The 21782-nt window shown below is 42.8% G+C and overlaps 1 protein-coding gene across 7 annotated transcripts in view; it reads right to left on the bottom strand.

Annotated features, from left to right (window-relative positions):
• The window catches only part of fbrsl1 (fibrosin-like 1), a 400645-nt gene that overhangs the window by 283592 nt on the left and 95271 nt on the right, over window positions 1-21782 (bottom strand). For all 7 annotated transcript variants that reach the window (XM_080766465.1, XM_080766464.1, XM_080766467.1 and 4 more), the window contains exon 2: window positions 18199-18438. In XM_080766465.1, the coding sequence (XP_080622591.1) occupies window positions 18199-18438 (240 nt within the window). The remainder of the gene's footprint in view (window positions 1-18198; window positions 18439-21782) is intronic.

Here is a 21782-nt window from a genome sequence, read left to right on the forward strand (position 1 = left end):
ACTACAACCAGCTCATTAATTAAAGTGATAGCGAGGCCAACTGGATTCCCATTAATACTGCAGTAGGAGACATCTGCTCAGATGTGATGGAAGAAGAGTCACAGAAAAATCTGTCTCATCTTGTGTGCGTGTGTGGTGTGTATAGCCTATATTATCCTTATAGCTGTATAAGTCCCTCCAGAAAAACACAAGCTAGAATCCTTGATTTTGAGATGAAATATGCAGGATTTGTATCCGATTTGTAATTGCGAAATATTTTTGTATTGGAAAAATCTTAAATACCATCATGTAAGAACTGTGTTCCAAAAATAAACAAATCAACCCTGTCAATAAATTGATGATTCCTTTTTTTCTTACTCGCGACCAATAAAATATGGTCGGCGACCCAAACGTGGGTTTGGGAAACAGTGGACTTACTATGGCCATCCCAGGCTACTGCCCAACACTTCCTGCTGACAGGTGCTACCCTAGGAGTCCGTCCCTGCTCAGCTTCCCTCCCCAGAAAACAGGTCAGTTGTGTTCATATCCCTGCGGTGTCGGGTGTACCCGGCTTATACCTTTGGAATCTCAACTCCAGTGCTTCACATTTTGTTTCAAATGTAAACTGATTTTGCATTTACCAGGTTATTATAATTATATTACAATGAAAAGTACCACCACCAATATCTATGCCATAGAGTTGAGAAACACCATTTTGATTCAGGACACTTGCACAATAATTGTGCTTTCAGAACTGAACTTCTCAACTAGTACTGTGTTGTGATGGTGAACCATTGACTCATACTGGACACACAAGAAATGTCCCTCTAAGAAATATGGCACCCCCACTCTCTCTCTCTCTCTAGACTCCTCCCACCAGGACCCAAGGGACCAATCCTTACAGTATGTCAGCCTTCATCTGGCTCGAAGGTGTCAGGCAGTGCCAGGGGTTGTGCGTTGCCTTTCTAAGCACTATCCTCACTTCAGCACCCCCAATGCCCCATGGGTACTGTGCTCTCATTGCAAACCCTTCACCCTTTTGTTTTGTCAAAGCGATGCACTTTTCTCACCCATCATTTTGCATACACGCTCCGCTCCAGCTGCACTGCTGAGCCCTGGGGACCACCGTACACGAAGTCACCATGGCTTTATGGACGTGGGATGCTGCCCACCCCCCACGCCCTTCCCATGATCGTCTTCTCTCAAATGGCCTTCATTCTCTCTCGTTGGTCCCTGCAGCCCATCCTTCCTTGTCAGCTTGTCATCGTATAACTGCCTTGTGTGGCCTGAGGGCGGGTAGAGGGGGGGTTGGGGGTGGGGGCTGCTCTGGAGTCTAATGACAGGATCTATACTACATGAAAACACAATTACAGCCCCTCGCCTCAATTACTATACCACCATGTGAATGAGCTTTTAAAAGACAAGGCAATGAATGAACACATGCTGCTCACCTCATAATGCCCCAGCTAAAATCACACAGTCTTTCCAACATAACATTCTGCAATCCACTCTCAATTCAGCGCATAGAAAAAACAACAACAACAGCTCAATCCATCATCAGCTCAGAACAAGTTGGAGTTATTGTAATTATGGGGACATGTGCTTGATGAGAGAAGTATTGTCAAAGACACGGATGCATTTGACCTTGAACGGCGATGCTGCTCCACAGCTTAATGAGCTAATATCAACCACTGCTGCCGTAGCCCAAGCCCACACATGCAAGTGTCATTCTGGACTGGAGGCATTTCATTATCTCCCAGACAATGTTGTTTTCATGGCAAAATTTCACTGCCACATTAAGCATCCATTACAAGGCGCTGCAGGAAACAACAATGATGGCACCTGCTGTCTGGGCTCAACACAGCAAACCCCGACAAGCGTTACATCAGAGATGCAAGATCGCAGAGGGAGAGGCAGAGGGAGGCGAGGAGGGGAGAAGGGGCGGAGGGAGAGGCAGGCGAGGAGGGAGAGGAAATACGGCTGTGGGCGTGAGGCTGAAAGAGAAGGCGAGTAGAGGGGAAGGAAGGAAGGAAGAGGAACGAGGCCCCACTTCCATGTTTTATCAAATGGGAACAGTGACCCCCAATGGACATGGTGATATTCACTCCACTTGGTTAAGGGTTAATAATCCACCCCTTTCCATCTCCTGTACTACATCGAGGCTGCAGTAACTCTCTCATGCAGCAGGGGTCAGTGTTGCACCACAGTAAAACTCTAAGTCTACAGTGGTGGGCCACTGAGGGAAAGGAAAACCAAGTGGCTGGCTCAAAAGATCACATCTGTTTCAGTAACTAATCCTGTCTAATCTGTCTGAGATAACGTACCACTTTGCCAGCCTCCGTGTCACAGTGGCAATGAAATCATGGGATCCCTGATGGTCTAAATTGGCAGAGGGAGGCTCTTAAACGCAAGCAATGAGGCAGCAACTGTGAGTGTATGTATACATAATCCTCTGCGGATTATGTGCTATGTGGATTTTAAACATTCCCAACACTTTTTGCGCTTCAAACATTATAGGTAACTTCCTTCATATTGTTTGGTAATGTCCAAATGTTTCCAAATTTTGGAGTTCATTACTTTTACAAGTTAACATTACACCTTCTCCATCTTTATTCATTTTAATGATGTATCCCAGCTACAATTAAACGACACTTGCAAGCGCGTCTTCTTTGCTGGTTTAACAGCGGCAAAAAAGATGGTTGCTATGTGGTGGAAACCTCCACACATTAACACATCGCCAATGGTCTCTAACCTTTTTAGATATTGTTTATCTAGAGATGTCAACGATGAGGTCACATGGAGCAAAATATGAAGATGTTAATATATATATAGATATAGAGAGAGACACCTCCACAGGGGCCCTGTGGAGGTGTCCATGTGTCCGTGTGACATACGACACACATGCATCTGTATACAAAGTAATACATTCAAGATTCAAACACTTACATTTTCACATACTCATATGTGTATGTGGACATTGTCCAGTGAAATATTGGTGCAGCAGACTCCCCTAGACTGTGCTACAAAGTAATGTCTAACATAGATAAACAAAAGCCAACTATTGAATAAAGTACAGTAAGTAAAACCTAAATATATGTTACTGAAGTAGGCTACATTAAACCATGTGCTGTATAAGCACATTCCCACATATAAATACACACACACACACACACACACACACACACACACACACAAACGCGCGCACGCACACACGCAGATGTTGAAATACACATCTATTTAAACTGTGACAAAAAAGAATCCCATTAGCCAGGCGCTAATTAAGGCGCAAATGAACTCAAAACAAATTGATACATCACAGAACAGAGAGAGAGAGAGAGAGAGAGAGAGAGAGAGAGAGAGAGAGAGAGAGAGAGAGAGAGAGAGAGAAACACTTGCAAACGATAGCGGAGAATACCACTATATACCTCAAACAACCCACTTGGCGTTTGCATCAGGTTGTTGAGTTTAACCTCTTCTGGTCTCTTGTCTTCTCTATTGTCTTAGCTCTTAACAGGCCTGTCAAAACAGATGGGCGTCTGACAAAAGAGCCTCTCAGAACTAGAGGGAAGGGTTTCTCTTTTCAGACAAGCTCAGACACTTCCATCTTCATTTGCCAACGACACAACTCTGTGTTCGTAGAGTGCACTGTGTAACACTGCACTTTTAAAGTGAGAAGCTGCCAGACCAACAGAAACACACAGAAACATGATGCCTGGGAAAAAGAAGGAAAAAAGGAACACTTCTTCTGTCTTCTTGCTTGGGGCAAGATAATAATGTATTGTCAAATGTACAGTATTGTAGGGAGGCTTAACTTTGTATACAGGAGATTAAAGGTCACAATTTCAAGAGGTTTGCGTGCTTTCATGGTTACACTGGATGGATACACGCATCAGTTAAAGGTCTACAGTGTAAAGTACACTGTAAAATCCAGAGTGTTAATTTGACTCAGTATACAAATGAAACCAAATTATGGTATTATTCCCATATATATTATTATTATTATTACCATTATGGGTTCAATACATTCCCCAGCCCTTCATCGTCTTCCGTTTGCCCCAGTAGATGAAAGGCGGAGGCAGAATGTGAGAACCCAGGTATAGTGTGACCTGGTTTCCTTGACACTTATGTTCTTTGTTTTCCCAAAGTAGCAGAGTGTGAGTGAGGAGCCAGTGTGTTCTGTGCTCGGTGGAGGTTTTTGAGGTCAAAGACGACACCAAATGTTCACTTCCTGAGTACCATGCAGTGCTTCCACTGAGAGGTGAGAGAGTGAGACTGTGTGTGTGTGTGTGCGTGCGTGCGTGCGTGCCCACTGTATCTGTAGCCCACACATTTAATCATTTATTTATGTTCACATCAGAGATACAATACAAGGACACAAATATGACATGGTGCTGAAAATAATGTACAGTCAGCAAATCTTGGACAAATACACCCTTCAGGGGTACAAGTAACAGTGTCTTAGACATATTTGGTGGCTACCGATAGTAGAAGAGATTGCACAGAATTGTGCAAGCCGTTAAGCTGCTTTTTTGGCATCCCGAGTTATTGGAAGCCTCTTACAATCAAGCAACCTATGTACTGTACATGTCCAAGTAAATTGCACATGATAGCAAGGTAATGGAAGGTTTGACACTGTCTGTACATTCTCACAGACAAGTGTCAAATGTTTAGATATGTCCTTTGTTATGAGATCAACTATTCTGTCATGGCGTGCTATTGTAGGCATAGCAGCCATCCATAATGTGAGGTCCCTGATTTCGGTAGACGATCAATGTGATGCACATCGAAATAAGACAAGTAGAACCGCAAAAGTCAAAAAGAAAATAGACAGCAGGGTAACTTGTTGCACTGAGTGCCCTCGTTAGAAAGACCACATTTGTTGGGTCACGGACAATAATTCTGTTCTTCAGACAGAATTGAGAGCACATTGGATTTTGACTCTGGCGGATATGAGCCCCACCCCTAGGACTGATTAGAAAAACAAACGGGTTTGATTTAGTCACCACTGCATGTGCTGTGATGTGATTTGCCTATAGAATCAGGATTGTATGGCATATCATATGTACAGAAAATGAAGGATAAGACCTTAAATCCTAGGGGGAATTGTGCATTCTACCTGCTGCTATTAGGGCTCTCATTTTTAACACACAGTACCACTATTGTTCTTCATAAAACACTAAACTGCTTTGTTAAAATGACTTCATAAACTGTACTTTAATGGCTTTGCTGTCATACCTTGCTGCTCTGTGAAGTTTTTCAGGGGAATACGGCCCAACACACCTGAGCATACCTTCAGCACAGTTTGCTGAACTGCCCCCTGGATGCTACCGTAATATAAACTGTAGAAATACGGTAAATCATAAAGCATGAAGTGTAATGAAATGCCCCTCTCCCTGTTGGTTGCTCCAGTTAAACACCTACCTGGGGCCATATATCTGTTTCTATAGCGACAGATTCTCCACTAGACATATAGTTGGAATACAATGTGGCCTAGATCGTTCTGTAAATTACACACAAACACACAACTGTTTACCGCCAGGAAAGGCAGTGATGTAATGTGCTGAGAAATTGGCAACAAGTAAAATCACCTCGGGTCAAAAAACTAATCACAAATGCTTTCAAAAGATTTTTTTTCATCCTGCCTCGAAAGGAAAATGGGCAACGATTCTCCCTTTAATACAACAAGGAAGCTGAGATGGAGACAGCGTACAGGTAGCAGACACATTTGACTGAAGAGCATAACTATGTTTGTCTTTCATGAGTGTCTTAACCCCTATTTGAAGTAAACACACAGCTTCAGTGCCACGGTGCAGGTCCCACCTCAGTTCCGAAGCAAAGTTTGTTTAATATAAACTTTTAAACTTGAATGTTTAAACTTGAAACATTTTGTCTTAACCCGTATGCCAGTTACACACAGTTACAGAACAGTTTGGTGAACAAGAAAAGGAAACCCGGTTGCAGCTTGGTTTTACTGACCCCATAAACAACACTGAATTTAATAGTAATAATAATAATAATAATATGCTGATCAATGCGTGTCTTGGTTTTGTGATGAAAAGCTCAGTCTCTTTAGCCACTTTATATTTATGTATGTATTTACTGTCAGGGTACTTGTATAATCTTGACTCATATACTCTTTGAGTAATGATTTATATTTCATTTAATACCAATTTGTACGTGTGATGAAACACTGTTACAGTCACATTATTCTTTTTTCGATATCCATTATAATTAATTATATGATTACAAAATGACTTTATCCTCTTAAGCTCTTGACCAGGGTCTCCCAGGGCTCCATACTCAGTCTCCTCTTTCTTTACCTATTCAGTATTCAGTATGCCCAAAATAGCCTTAGCCAAAAGCCAATGTCATTATCTACAAGCTCACAATGCCAAACTGCCATTTCTATCAAATGTTTTTCACTGAATGCTCGCCTATGACATACCCAGAAATAAGGATGATATGTGGTTTATAACGAACGTTTTCAAATGATATTATGGTCAGGGATGCGGATGCCTACACACACACACATGCCAGAGGCACACAGACACTCACAGGTTTCATGAATTAATAGGTGGAAGGCGTTCTACATGTATTTAGCACAGGTATAGTAGTTAGGGCACGCGTGGGTGGAATGAAACGACGTACACTATTGGGTGAGTCTTCAAAGGGTAGTGAAAAGCTCCAGCAGTCAAAGGGGGATGAAGATGAATTAATTCCGCACTCAATGTGTTAATGATTCAAAATCCTTTCAAAAGCCCTTATCCTGACCCATGCCCTTTAACACACTAAAGGTAGAGTGTGTCTCTAGCCTTTGCAAGGCAGTGTGATGATATCACTGTGAACTCCACAGCTCTAGTTTCAAAATCATGGCTTTGGAACTGGCTTATGGCCTATTTCACTCCATCATCCTCTCCTCGTCAGTTTCCTTCCTTTCTCTTTACTGTAGTGTGTCCAAGAAGCAAAAAAGAATGCCTCATAAAGCAACACAGAAGCAATACTCTCCATATAATGTACTGTACACAAATTCCTCATTGTTCCTCCAATTGTAATTGAAGGGACCTTTAAGGCCTTGTTTACGCCAAGATCTGTGTGGTGTCTGTAATTCTGTTTGCCTTTAGAGCAAAGAATTGCTATGGATTTCGGAGATACTGTATGCATCGTATGTCAGGAAACAGAAGAAGACGTAGATTGCATTCTATTCAGTTGCTTGACTTGACTGTGCTGATAATAACACTTTATTTATAGAAGGCTTTTCTGGGTACTCGACTGCAAATACAAAATATATGATTTCAGTACATCTGCAAAAAAATAAAAATCCTTGCATTGAACACTAGAGGGAATATTGCGCACATTAAATGGAATTATGGACATCACACAGCATAGTGGAAACGAGGCTTTTTACATTTTTACCCTGTCGGAGTTCAATTAAACACAATCTTAAAGATGTTTTATTTTTTTTGATTTTCTGCCAAGTGAAGATAGACAGGAAAGAGGGAGGGAGACATGCAGCAAAGGTCGTTATTAAGAGCCTGGACCACTTGGCGAGCAGGCGCCCAAATTAAACACAATCTTTTACTGTGTTTTTGGTCGTTAGTGTTAACGTGTACTCCAGACCCACGACCTTCTCTGCGAACCTCAGTTACATTTTATTTACATTTAACTTTGATGCTCTTATCCAGAATTATTTCCAACTGACATAGAACTAACCTCACTTCCTAGGTCATCCTCATTATAAACAACCGGCTCTGTCCACAACACAGGAGCAGTAATCTGTCCTGTGCTGTGCAGTCTGGTCCACTCCCCAGACAGTACAGACCTGACTCACACACACATCATCACAACCCCAGAGCTCTGCTAATTTAATGTTCTCTGTTTTAATTGTCCCCCGAGTGCTTTCCTCTGAACTGGCTCTGTTGTATCTCAATGACAACGGCTTGTTAAAGGTGATGGGGTAGGTGTGTGTGTGTGTGTGTGTGTGTGTGTGTGTGTGTGTGTGTGTGTGTGTGTGTGTGTGTGTGTGTGTGTGTGTGTGTGTGTGTGTGGACCTGTGATGGCCTAGCCAGCCACCTTCTTCAGCCTGACATTAATCACAGAGCAGCCTCCCATGCAATATTCACCTGGATGAGCACAGTGGGTGCACATGGGTGTCTGGCTTTCTCTACTGTATTATCTCTCTTTCCATTCTCTCCCTGTAAGCCGCAGTTTTTGTCAGTGTTTCCGTCTCTCTGTCTGGCTAAAGCCTAATTTATACTTTGTAGCACCACAATGTCGCTCGGTGAAAGGAAGAGATGTTCAGAACCTTTCCCTCTGAATCCTGCCTCTCTGCCATTCCATATTCTCCCATCCTTTTACTCTTCCCTCTCTCTCCCTCCCCCTTCACTTTCTCCTCTCGTCTCCCTGGCTTTCTCTATGTAGTTAGGAGGCTGCCACCGTATCCTTGGGGAGTTGGAGGATAATGGGGCTGGGAGAAGAGAGATAGGAGAGTCCAACATTCCTGTCAAAGACAGGAGGTCAAAGATAGCAGTTGGTGACATTTTTAAGAATATTTCTTAGGCATTTCTTTGCATTATTTGACTGCATACTAGTGGACAAGGGGAGACCTAAGACACAGGTCATGAAAGTCATATAAAGTTTATTCTGCACTTACAGTGTGTGCTCTTTGGGTTTATACGAAAACCCCAGTAAAGACTAACATTTTCATATCCTCAAATGAGCTCATCAAATAAACTCATTTTCCGGCACTTGCTCTGTTTGCTGGGTGCTCCCATGGGGATTACGTATTTCTGAGCAGCTACTGTAGTAGTGAATAAGATGAAATGAGATACAATTGTATTGATCCCCGGAGGGAAATGCAGATGTCATTATTTGCAGCAACAGCAGTGAGAATGAAACACATATGAAGTACCGGTAACAGGTACAAACCAAGATAAATAAAAATAGATGAATACTAGATAGATAAATGTACAATACATTTTTATAATCTTTTGAAGATTTTCACCTATGATGACATGCCCAAAATGGGCACAACCAGTTTGAAAGTTGTTAAGTCGGTCTGTAGGTTTTTATAAATAAATAATAATGGGTTAATTTTGGGTTTCCACCCGACAGCGATAATATGTATGACTGCATGGAAAGTAGGCTACAGCTTACAGTATGTTCAGAGAGTCCTCTAGTTTGAGAGCAGTAAACTGGCACACTCAGCCAACAATTACCCAGCACAGTGTTTTCTCTGAGTTTCAAGCAGGCGCTAATTAAATCACCCCATCAACGCAGAACTTCCCAAGCATTGTGTGCTCAAACTGTCATGGAGGATGTGGTGTTTCTGATGTGGGTGTAAGCAATATTCAGCTGGCAATGTGTAAGTTTGACTTATGACAGCCATATCTAAACTGCAAACAATCTTAAGTCCCTCGTACGCTTTATGTGGGGAAGCATATACTGTAGAGTGGATAGGGCGCACAGGCCGATAATAAAATAGCAATAAAATAATGCATATATAAAATGAAAAAAATGTGGTTGTTCGTTTTCATTAGGCCCACCTTTAGTTGTTTAGTGTCAGCACTCAGCAGTACAAGACAGTTCTGCTGTTTTGCCAACCTATCCGTTGTGCTGCTGATAAACATTAAAGTTACTGCCCTCGAACTAGAGGGCAGTAACTTTGGCGTTTGTCAAATAACAAACCACAGAACAGCGGCCAGGAGGATGTGTTGTGCATGCTAGGGTCATGTTGTCCATCATTGCTGTCGGGTGGAAATTAATAATTATGTCCAAAGTAAAAAATAGCCTCAAAATGTTGAGCTACTTCTACTTTTGTGTTACACTGTAGTGTAGTATGAGGAAGTAGGGCAATCATTTCTGAAAAGATAAGAGGTTTCTGCCCAATAGCAACCTCTTTCTGTGAGTGAGACACACACACTACGCACACACACACCCCCACACACACACCCCCACACACACACACACACAGTCACACACACGTTTTTATTTTATTTTTAAGATAGATGGTTTAGTATGTGGAAAGATACACAATGAGTTGGAGGACTACATTAGCACTACGTGTTACCACTAACCGCTATGCCAAGCATAGCCATTGCATCAGTTACATTTTCTGTGAGTGACACACACACACACACACACACACACACACATACACACACACACACACACACACACACAGTCACACACACGTTTTTATTTTATTTTTAAGATAGATGGTTTAGTATGTGGAAAGATACACAATGAGTTGGAGGCCTACATTAGCACTACGTGTTACCACTAACCGCTATGCCAAGCATAGCCATTGCATCAGTTACATTTTCTGTGAGTGACACACACACACACACACACACACACACACACACACACACACACACACACACACACACACACACACACACACACACACACACACACACACACACACACACACACACACACACACACACACACACACACACACACACACACACACACACACACACACACACACACACACACACACACACACACGTTATTAAGATAGATGGTTTAGTATGTGGAAAGATACACAATGAGTTGGAGGCCTTATTCTCTGGGAATGTGTAGGTCCAGAAACAATCACATTACATTAGCACTACGTGTTACCACTAACCGCTATGCCAAGCATAGCCATTGCATCAGTTACATTTTCTTCCCCAAAGATGACATTTACAAATATAAGATAGCAGAGCGCAGAGACAGAATCCAGGACCTTTAGCGAGTGCTAGCGTAGCCTTGACCTTCAGTGTGCATCCAGTAGGGTCATGAATAATACAGTTTGCTGACTCAGGTTAAACACAAGCACTAAAAGGACACGCGCACAGATACAGATATAAGCATAGCATGCTAACAGGCACAACACTGGCATACACAATAAGGTGTGTGTGTGTGTGTGTGTGTGTGTGTGTGTATATATTTCTGCGACTCTGGTCTAACCACCTTCCAGGCTCTCTTGAGAAACCTCATGTACAGTTTAAATGTAGACTTGATGGGTCACGTAATCACGTGATTAAGGTGTTGACCAATGCCAGGTTTAGCGCTGTGAGATATAGCTCTCTTTAATAGTTTCTTTTATGAGAGTTTTTTTTGTATGAACTCCTGTATTTATTAATTGTTTTGTATGTTTTTACATTTTTTGTATGTCAATAAAGTTTGATTGATTGATTTTTTTATTTTTTTTAAAGATAATTGTGATTATCTTAAATAATTGTGATTAGGCAATTATGTAATAATTGTTAAAGGCCTACTGACAGCACACATTATCGTACAGTACACACATACACAGTACACACATGCTCTCAAGGCCCCCCTCCTTCATCACAGGGGTTGTAATTGGATCTAGTCAGTGACCCCACGCACACACCCCTGGGTGAGAGACACGCTAGGCTACCACCACAACACATTGCTCCTCTCCTTGGCCACGACAGGTCTCTCTCAGCACACACCCCAGGGAGCCCTGCACATCACATCACATCCCATCACCTCACCATCACACACTGTTAGACCTGTATACCAGGGGCAGCGGGGACGGAGAATGAGAGAAGGGGAGAATGTGAAAAGAATGTGAAAAGAGGGAGAAATTAGAGAAGGGGAGAATGTGAGAAGACAGAGAAAAGTGTGAGAGAGACAGACACAGCGATAGAGGGTGCCTTTATCCCAAAGTGCTCCCAAAGTTACAATGTGCATTACATTCACTCATTCGCACACTGAGGCAACCATGCAAGGCACCAACCTGCTCATGGGAGCAGTTAGGGGTTCTGTCAGTGTCTTTCTCAAGGAAGGAGAAGAGAAATGAACTTTCGGCTCACATGTAGACTCTACCTCCTGCCTGATCCACTTGCACTGCTGCCCGAAAAGAATGAGAGGTTGGAAGAGACAGAGGGAAAAGGGGCAAGCAAAGCCAGAGCAGGGAACAAGGAGAAAATGCCTTATGGGTATTTTGGCCACTGGGGAAAACTTCCATCTAAGTGCACTTCTCTGCCCAGTTGAGTGGAGGGGCCCGTAAAAGTCCAGAGGTCATGTCAAATAAATAATGTTCTGTAAAAAACAATTTGACCTCTGCCAGAAGGTTGGAAAGGCTGTTGAGTGCATTGCTCGTGAAAAAGGCAAAAAGCAAACCAAAAACCAACCAACTGACAAAAGAGCTGGAATTTCAAGTCCCCACAACACAGCTCAATATGACAGAGGCTCTCACAGGCCTTTAATCAGACTTTATGTTAAAGATTGCTTCTTTGTATGGTCCTCCCTTGAGTATGTAAGCATGAATACATGTTTTAAGCTGTGTGTGTGTGTGTGTGTGTGTGTGTGTGTGTGTGTGTGTGTGTGCATGCGCACGTGTGTATGTTGCTACCCTGGCCTGCCCTGCAGATACACTAAGGTCTGAAGATAAGCATGTAGGGGGGAAAAAAAAACATGTTTATGTTTATGTGTGTGCACTTAGGTGTGTGTGTGTGTGTGTGTGTGTGTGTGTGTGTGTGTGTGTGTGTGTGTGTGTGTGTGTGTGTGTGTGTGTGTGGTGCGTGCGTGTGTGTGGGGGTGCGTGTGTACGTTACAGCACAGGAAACTATCTTGAGAGCACAGTGTGAATGATAGACAGCCTTGTGATATGTGATCGAGTCTCTCTGCTGCTGCCGTGGACATTTTTACTGGCAGATAAAAACAGAGGAGCGACAGAGGGCCACTCGTCAAACCCCCAGCCCATCTGGAACCAGGCAGTGCTTCACACGCACTGGACATCAACTGGAAGAGATGCTTAAAGGCAGTGTGTGACAAAGGTCTGGACAGAGAAGGAGAAACAGAGGACGGGATAGACATGGGAGAGATCCAGCACAGTTGGATATAGTGGTAGACGGTCCAGGTAGAGGACTGTATGACAGAAAGAGGGTGGTGGGTAGGTAGTGCCTACGGACAGGGAGACAAATACATGGAGACAGATGGCGTTGAGTGTGCAGAGTTTTAGTCATTTTAAGCACATCAACTGGAGAAGCTTTCACTATCAACAGGCAAACGGCACAATGCAATTTTGGCCTGAGAGTGAGGGCTATTGAAAATCAGTATGGTTTAGCCTTGTTCAGTGCATTATGCAAAAGTTTCATCTATCAATTCAATTTGGAGACGTGTGCGCAATTGGAAAATGTGGCTTGTGGACAGCACCAGAGTACAGGAAAGGCCATTGGGTCACCCATCATCTGGGATGCATGGAGCTGCACAAACAATCCATAATCCAGCCAGTTTTCAAAATACTGTATCTTGGTTGGTAGTAATGTGTGACACTGGGAAATGTAGCCTTATGGCGGTGCGGAAAGGCCAGGGAGTTGTTGAAATCAGTAGGGGCCATCTTCTGGGGTTCAAGATAGCAAAACAGATTTCATGGCAATATACTGTATCCAGACAGCCGCATCCGCGGGTCAGATCAACATATGGAATGAATTCTGTACTGGCCATATGGGGGTCAGATCAACATATGGAATGAATACTGTACTGGCCATATGTCGCATGTCTTGAGTGTACAGGGTTTGATGAGGTCTGGCCATATATGGAGCATGTCTTGAGTGTACAGGGTTAGATCAACATATGGAATGTCAGAACAGGTCAGCTCCATACAGTATATGGAGATCTTAGGGTGGCAGCGGAGGCAGTGTCTTGAGTCTACAGGGTTTGACGAGGGCCCAGGTAAGGCCGGGCCTTAAGTTTCTGGCCTGTTGAGAACGGCCAGTTTTCGCCGTCTGCCAGCACTAATAACTTTTGGGCGTCTAGAGTTTGAATGGACAGGTATCAATCAAAAGGGAGACATCGAAGAGGAAGGACGGGTGGGGAAGGACCAACATATGGCATGTCAGAACAGGTCAGATCCTATGGAGATGGAGGCGTGATGTCACGAGGCGTGACCATATATGGAGGCGTGATGTCACGAGGCGTGACCATATGGAGGTGTGACGTGACAAACTAAAATTCAGGTTTTCATAGTAAATTCATAGCAATAAAATAAGCCTCTAAGATTGAATTGCATAGAAAACTTTTAAAATAAGTGCCTTTTTCATGGAAATACATATTAATTGTTAGCCAGGTTGCAGTATTTCTTGACACAGCCACAGGGCACTACTTTTATTACATTTACCAAGACCTCTTCAAACCAAACAAATCGATATTTTGCAACTTATTAAGGCTACGAGGCAAAAAATGTGTTCAAAGTCTTCTTGTGCTAGTTTTGCAAGTCTTTGAATAGGGGATGTTTTTATTTTTAATGAGCACACTGCCTCCTTACCTCCTTTCTTCAAGCTATACCAAGAGTACTTTGAAGAGCATACCAACAATGGGATGGTGACTCTTAAAAGAGCTTACAGGGCCAGAATAAAGCACTTACTTTCCTGTCTTACTGTCCTGTACGTTTCCAATACCCAGTGTTGGGAAAGTTCATTTATTTTATGAACTAGTTCAGTTCACAGTTCAGAAATTTAAAAAGGAACTAGTTCAGTTCATATTTCCAAAATTCAAAATTTGGTTCCAAAAAATTTGGTTCCAAAAAATGAACAATTTTAGTTATTTTCCGTTCTTCTTTTCTTTTTATTATTGCCACAGCCCATAGCCATATAGAACCTCAGACTTTATTGAATAAAAAAACCCTTGGCGATTAATGAAGTGACAGTACATTTTGGGGAAAAGAATAGCTCTTTGCAATGTGAAATGCCACCTAATTCTTAATCCTTTTCCTTGTCTTTATTATGGGCCAACTTGTGAAAGCTGCATGCTTTTATTGTGAAGGGTCTCCGTTCTTACAGCCTGCAAGCTCACAGCCTGCAAGCTCACAGCTCATCAGCTATTTTCAGTATGGAACACGTGTACGACGAAGAATAAATCAGGCATCACTGCGCTTCTGTGGAGGGAGGGAGATATATTTTGTTGGCCGAACGAGGCGATCATGTATGGACAGTTGGACACATACGACACACCTCATCGACGCAAAAATAACAAGCAATTGGAATCTATTTTTCTTGGCACATTATAAACAAGTTTACTTGGGTCAGGACATGTAGGATTTTATGAGTCTGCTGTCTGCGCGCATATGCGCGCTCCAGTGAAATTGTGCGGCTTGAGAAAGATTAGTTAATTTGTGTTGGATAAGTGCTTATTGGTGGGTTTTCCGCTAGATATTAAAGGTAGAGTCAGTGATTTCACTTAATTCAAATATCACTTATTTTTTTGTTTTGTTGTGATAATCCTCTCTACTATAGAGTGTGCTGACCATATAAGGAGTTCCTCCCTGTCCCCAGTTAACCCCTGGGAGTCAAAAAACCTTAGGTTTTAGCGGGGGTTTCGCCTGGAAGGCTCACTCACTCTTGAACGAAGTTGAACGTGATAAAGTGACGTTCACACACGCCAGAAATTAACGCGTTCACACTCCGTGTGGGCACACTGGACGCGTCAGGAGCGTCAGAAGTAGCTGAAGTTTTCTTCTTCGTGGGGTTTTTAGACAGCTGGTGGATGGAAAAGAAGCTCCACCTCCGCGCCCGACGGACGCGACGGACAGCTTCACGGACGTGCTCTCCTCCGCGTCCGTCAGGCGCGGAGGTGGAGCTTCTTTTCCATCCACCAGCTGTCTAAAAACCCCACAAAGAAGAAAACTTCAGCTACTTCTGATGCTCCTGACGTGTCCAGTGTGCCCACAGGGAATGACGTTCATCAGGCAGAAATACAGTACGCTCAGTTCACGTTCAGCCCAAATGAGAACGCGTTCGTGAACTATCGTTCGTGAACTATCGTTCGTGAACTATCGTTCGTGAACTATCGTTCTTTGAACGCGTTCGGGTACAACACTGCCAATACCTTGCAATTTCATCTGAATTTCTATGTATTTACAAACATGGAACGAATTTACAAACATGGAACGGGCACCTACATGTATAATAATGTAGCCTTACAGCGTGTTGCAGGCTGGAGTCCCGATCCTGACGACCTTTGCTGTATGTCACTCTCCATCTCTCTCTCCCCCCATTTACTGCCAGCCTACTGTCCTACCGCCCGGGCTCTCTACCCATTCTGCCATGGTCACCCTAAAGTGTCTGTAACAGTGGTGCCATATTTTGAAAGAGAAACAAGTGACCAGTACTACGAAAACGAGCCCAAAAGAAGCGACTAGGCTCACACACATAGTGGTCCCCAACAATTAGTTAGTTAACTCATTTACCACCAACACCCCCATCTGGTGTCTGAATTGTGTATTCTAGGACCACCACACATTTATTTTCTACAGGGAACAACTTTATTTTTAAAGCTGGTTTACTCGGAAACAGAGAGTCAGGAAGTGAATAATCGCTATGTAATTTTACCACCAAATAGTAAGGAGCACCAATATGTTGTTTGTTTTTAAATGAATAAAGTCAACAATATAACATGAAATGGTGAAAGTAGCTTTACAAATGCATGCAATTGGGTTCATTGTACTTTGAGTGTGAGGGTGCTTGAGTCTATGTGTGTGTCCTACACCAGTTGGCCTCAAACCTTTTCATGTCAAGGACCCCAAATTGACACTTAGCAGACCACTCATTTGAAAAGATATGCCAGGGCTCTAGTAGTGGTTCTCATCATTTTAATTTCAAGGACGCCCAGTTTGACATGCATTAGGGCGGCTACTGACCCACATTTAATGCCATTTATATCTGGGACCTCAATTTATTATTATTATTTATTTATATATTTTTTATTTATATTGTAAAATATGGAACCCATTTGTATACTCTCTGAGTCCCTGGATCCCACTTTGAGAACCACTGTCCTGTCTGTTCGTGTGTAAACACAACGGTATCCAAGTTACCCGAGGGGGAAGCATTGTAACCAGTGACAGACGTTGTTGTTAGCATCAGTCATTAGCATGCTCTGTAGCATCACATTTTGCCAAACAGCTCTCAAATACTTCTATATTTCTCAACCAAAGCAGTCGCGTTGCACAATGCACAAGCTAAAAGTCACTTATAACAAATAAGCAGACTTGGCAACTCTGTAGCGCACATCCTGCAGGTGGAATAAGCAGCACATAAATGCTTGCAAAGTAAATGATTTGCAAAAGGCCAGCCTCGTTTTCAGCCATGCTGACTTCCTTAGGAAATCTTATCTCTGTTTTGGACAGCGAATCAGTAGAGCTCCAGGCAACATATCCTCATTATTTACTTGGCTTCCTGACTAACTCACACACAAACACACTTCTCATCGATAGCACTGAGAGGATCTTGGCCTCGGGACAGGAGCAGTAAAAACATCCGCCCATTTAAAACTAACTGTTAATACTGTACGTGGATCTCTCTCTCTCTCTCTCTCTCTCTCTCTCTCTCTGACACAATAGAGTCCTGTTCTGCAGTGTGCTTCAGGCAGAGGATATTGGCAGCGGTCTGTAGAGAAGGAGTGAGATGACATATAACAGAGTAATATACTGGCTGTAGCCGTGGTGAATGGAAGCAGCAGCACAGCTGTTTGGGCTTGTTTTGGTATGGTGGTGCAGTAATGGGACATTTAGGTGGAATAGGCAGAGGGTGCACTCTAAAATCTTCTGTGTTAATTTAACTCTCAGAATTTACAAATGCAACCACATTTGTAAGGATTTGACTTTGACTCTGTGTACTGCACCATAGCGTAGCAGCCATTCAACAGATAATATTTGATATCTCACATTCTGCAGCTGAATGTTACTTAAACTTTTGGTCCAATAGATAATTACATCACATATGAAGCTCATTGTACAGTGTTGCTATTCCGATTTTGAACAATAATAAAACTCACCACTAACCAGGAACCAAAAAACTGCTGACACTATGGGTGAAATGCAAGAGCCTGGCACAGAACATTATAATTGTCAATCAATGGCTGACACTATTTTAAAATACAATAAAATAAAATCCACACTAGATGTCAGCGAACTCTGCAACTATAACATGGTCCTGACACCAGACCATAATAAAACCCTTCCACTGACCCCAGACAAAGCCACACGATTGCACACGATGTACAAAACAAAACAGCCACAAATATATAGCTTCCTGTCTATCTCCCAGGAGCCCTAAACAGCCAACTTTAGGACTTCCTTGATTGGCTGCGCCACACCATGAAAGAGAAAATTGTATTTTTCAGTTAGAAATGCATCGTTTTTGTCGTACGACACAGAATAAACTCGCCTTTAGAAAACACAAAGCAGGCCTTTTGGCCACTGACCATTTTGTTTTTCTTGGAGTAGGTCTTCTTCAGCAGCCTCTCATTGATCCTCTCCTGGTCGCACTGGGCGTGGTTCAGGAACCTGTTCTCCAGGGGGTCCATGACAGCCGGCATCACGTTCTCCTCCTCTCCCACCTCTGGAATCTGCTCCTCCTCCTCCTTCTCCCTCTGTCGCTTTGCCGCCTTCTTCTCCTTCCAGCGCTCCTTCTTCTCCTGCGTCTTCACCACTCCCATCTTCTTCTGCGGAGTGATAGAGAGAAAGGGGAGATGGGGCGGGGGGGAAGAGAAGAAGAGTGATCCGATTAGAATTAGTGCTGTGACAGTATGGAATATTCATCACCGGGGTGAGAAAGCAACGTGCCCCGGCGGTTTGGAGGTTAACCACACCACAAGCCCATACACGGCATGAACACGGGATGGAAGACAGTTCAATGATGAATGCATTTCATATAACACACTATATTCACTACTGCAACTTTCACCAGCCAAAACAAATACATACATAAATTGTTGTAGTGATTATTGCGGTAATGGCTGCGGTTATTGTCCCCGGACCTAATTAGAAGGATTTATCTTATTCATTGAAGATCCGGGCTAACATTCATTATAAGACATAAATTAGAGAAAGTGTGACATGCACATGTTTGTGTGGAGGGGTTGTTACACGAAACCCTCAGTGTTCATAAATCCATTTGAAACTCAAAGTGTACAAATGGAACCAAATAGACCCTTATGATCCATCCCTCAGAATGTTTCTGTGTGCAGTTACTGATGTTAGTAAACAGTGAAAGTAGTGCAACCCCTGCCCTGTCTGCTGTCGGCTTATAAGGAGCAAAGCAAACACTTCCTAGTATCCAGTACCACGGAGACACACAGTGAATCCTCTCTCTCTCTCCCTCTCTCTCTTTCTCAAGTCCTCTTTAGTTCCAACAGCAGCAGAACAATGCCATACTGGAGCCCATAATCCCTTTACGACTGCAATATAATGAGCTTATGATGATGTGAACTGCCGCTTTAACACACGCTGGAGAAAATGCACTCACTATATACTTTTACACAGTATGACGGAGCAATTTCCCCCTTACACTAATCATTCCGTTCACGCTTCAGCGAGAAGTAGTGTGTAACTGCTGTTTATTTATTGGAATTCAAACATCATTTGTAACTGCCCTGGTACACTGCTTTATTGGGCAGGTTATTTTTCCGGCACAGTACTGCTTAGTCAGGCAAAAGAAACCCTGGGCTTTGACACTGCACTTAGCCCATGGCTAAGTGCCTTCTTAGCCCTGGGCTAAGAAGGCACTTACTGTAGCCCATGGCTTAGTGCCTTCTTAGCCCTGGGCTAAGAGAGATGTTGGCGGCTGGCCCATGGCTCAGGGATTATTCACACAACAATATGTCGAAGTGGGCTTGCACAGTTTAGCCCTGGGATTGCTCTGGACTCCAGAGCAATCCCAGGGCTAAACTGTGCAAGCCCACTCCAGAGTCTGGAGCAACACTGACTTTTCAGGGTTAGCCAATCACTGGAAACATGGTTGCCTAAATTAGTGCTTCGATATTCATGTTTTTTATTAATATCGGTATCGGTGGTAAAAGTTAATAATCGGCCGATTATTATATTTTGTCATAAATGCGCAAAAAAGTACAACAACCACTCCACTCTCATTGAAAATCCGGTAGAGTACAGTTGTAAGGAGATGTATATAGCTTAGCTGCGTGTCTGTAACACCGAGGAGGAGTAGACACACACAGAGCACAGCACGCTCTGCCTGCTCCTCACTCCCTCCCAGTTCCACACACACGGAGTAAAAAGAGAGAGGACCAGGGCTAGAAGGAGTAATACTAACCATAAGCATTGCTGTTTTCATCTTGCATTAACAAAAATAAAATCCACACTGAGAGGGACAGAAGGTGTAACAGTGGTAGACCTACATTAGCCAACGCTAGCTCCTATGCTAACGCTGCAAACTTACTGCAGCTGTAAACGGTTCTTTGATTGTTTGTGTTTGTGTGTGTGTGTGTGTGTGTGTGTGCACGCGTGGGTGCGTGCCCACATGCTGTGTGCGTGCGTGCGTGCGTGCATGCATGCGAGCCAACTGAATGTTTTCTAAAAGGACAACTTTTTCCCCCCATCCTGACCAGCCTATTATTATTATTATTGCATTTTGGCTATGTGCAATAACTAACTGCAAGCCAATGAAGAATGAACCAATCAGTAGCATTGTCAATATTTGTCTTAATTTCTAATTCATATTTATTTAGTTGACAATAATTTAACGGTAGGCCAGTGTTTTGAGACATACAAGGCTATTGTCTTGTATTGCTATAAAACTATGATCTTGAAAGTGGCAAATTTCAGTGGTGGAGTAAAAACAACAAGTTCACATGGCTTTGGGGAGTTTGGGCAGCAGATCTACAAGCTCTCAACATGTCATGCTGCAATGTTCTGTGGGCTTGTAGATCACCAATTTGGATAAATAAACTGATTATTTTTCCCTGATTTTTTTTTAAATAAATGTTTTAAGCCTGTGCCTGCACTTCATACAGCACTATGTTCCATATTCTGCTACAGTACATGTTTGCACTTTAATTAAATTAAAGCTCCATTTGATGGGGGGGGGGGGGGGGGGGGGGGGTTGTTACTGAAAACGATGTTGGTGCTTCTTGCACTAACTTTTTATAAGCAATAAATGTTCTCCAATGCATTTAAAGGAATTATTGTGTTAGAATTTATGTTACTGTAAAAAAAAATGTTTTACTTAAATTAATATCGTCATAATATCGGCTATCGGGCTTTTTGATTCTCCACTAATCGGTAATCAGAAATATCGGCCAAAAACCATATCGGTCGATCACTAGCCTAAATGGCTAGTATGGAAGGGGGTTGAATTGATACTTCAATGTAAAATCGAAACAGAAATGTAATACATGCATGGTAATGTGGGGAGTTCAAAGATGCACTTCAGATGTTCCCTATCTGTGGATTTATGCGTCTACAGGCTGTCTCTTTCACTCTAATTGTCTATATAGAAATGAACTTTTGTCCATTTGTCTCCAGCTGCCCATTGTTTTGCTCTTCTGTTGAGTTTGTGACATGCTGTTGGCAAACAAAGTCAACAGAGATCACAGCGAGTCTGTTGTGTGACACCACAGCTCAGAGCCGTGCAGAGGGCACGGCCCACGGCTGTTAGTTCTCCATTCAAACATCTGTTCACTGCCAGCCAGCGCTGGGCCCACAGCACACTGCCATCTGAATAATCAACTAATTGGCTCTATTGTAGGGGGGTAGCGTATGACTAACAATAATACTGATACACTTGTCTGACAAACTGTGTTTACCTTAGTGGGAAATAAATAATGTGTTCCACTCAAGAGTGTGGTTTTGCCACATCACTGCATCATGACCAAAGCATACCAGGCTAACATTGCCCCAGAATGTGCCACTCATGTAATCATTTACATGATATATCAATATCTACAAGTGAAGAATATTGATATAATCTTTCAATTTCACAATAACCATGTACATACAAAAATAATTACACTTATTTTTAATTCACAATGGCTCTGCCCCCGACACTCTG

Source organism: Protomyctophum bolini, assembly GCF_963924005.1.
Source record: "Protomyctophum bolini genome assembly, chromosome: 6".
Lineage (NCBI taxonomy): Eukaryota > Metazoa > Chordata > Actinopteri > Myctophiformes > Myctophidae > Protomyctophum > Protomyctophum bolini.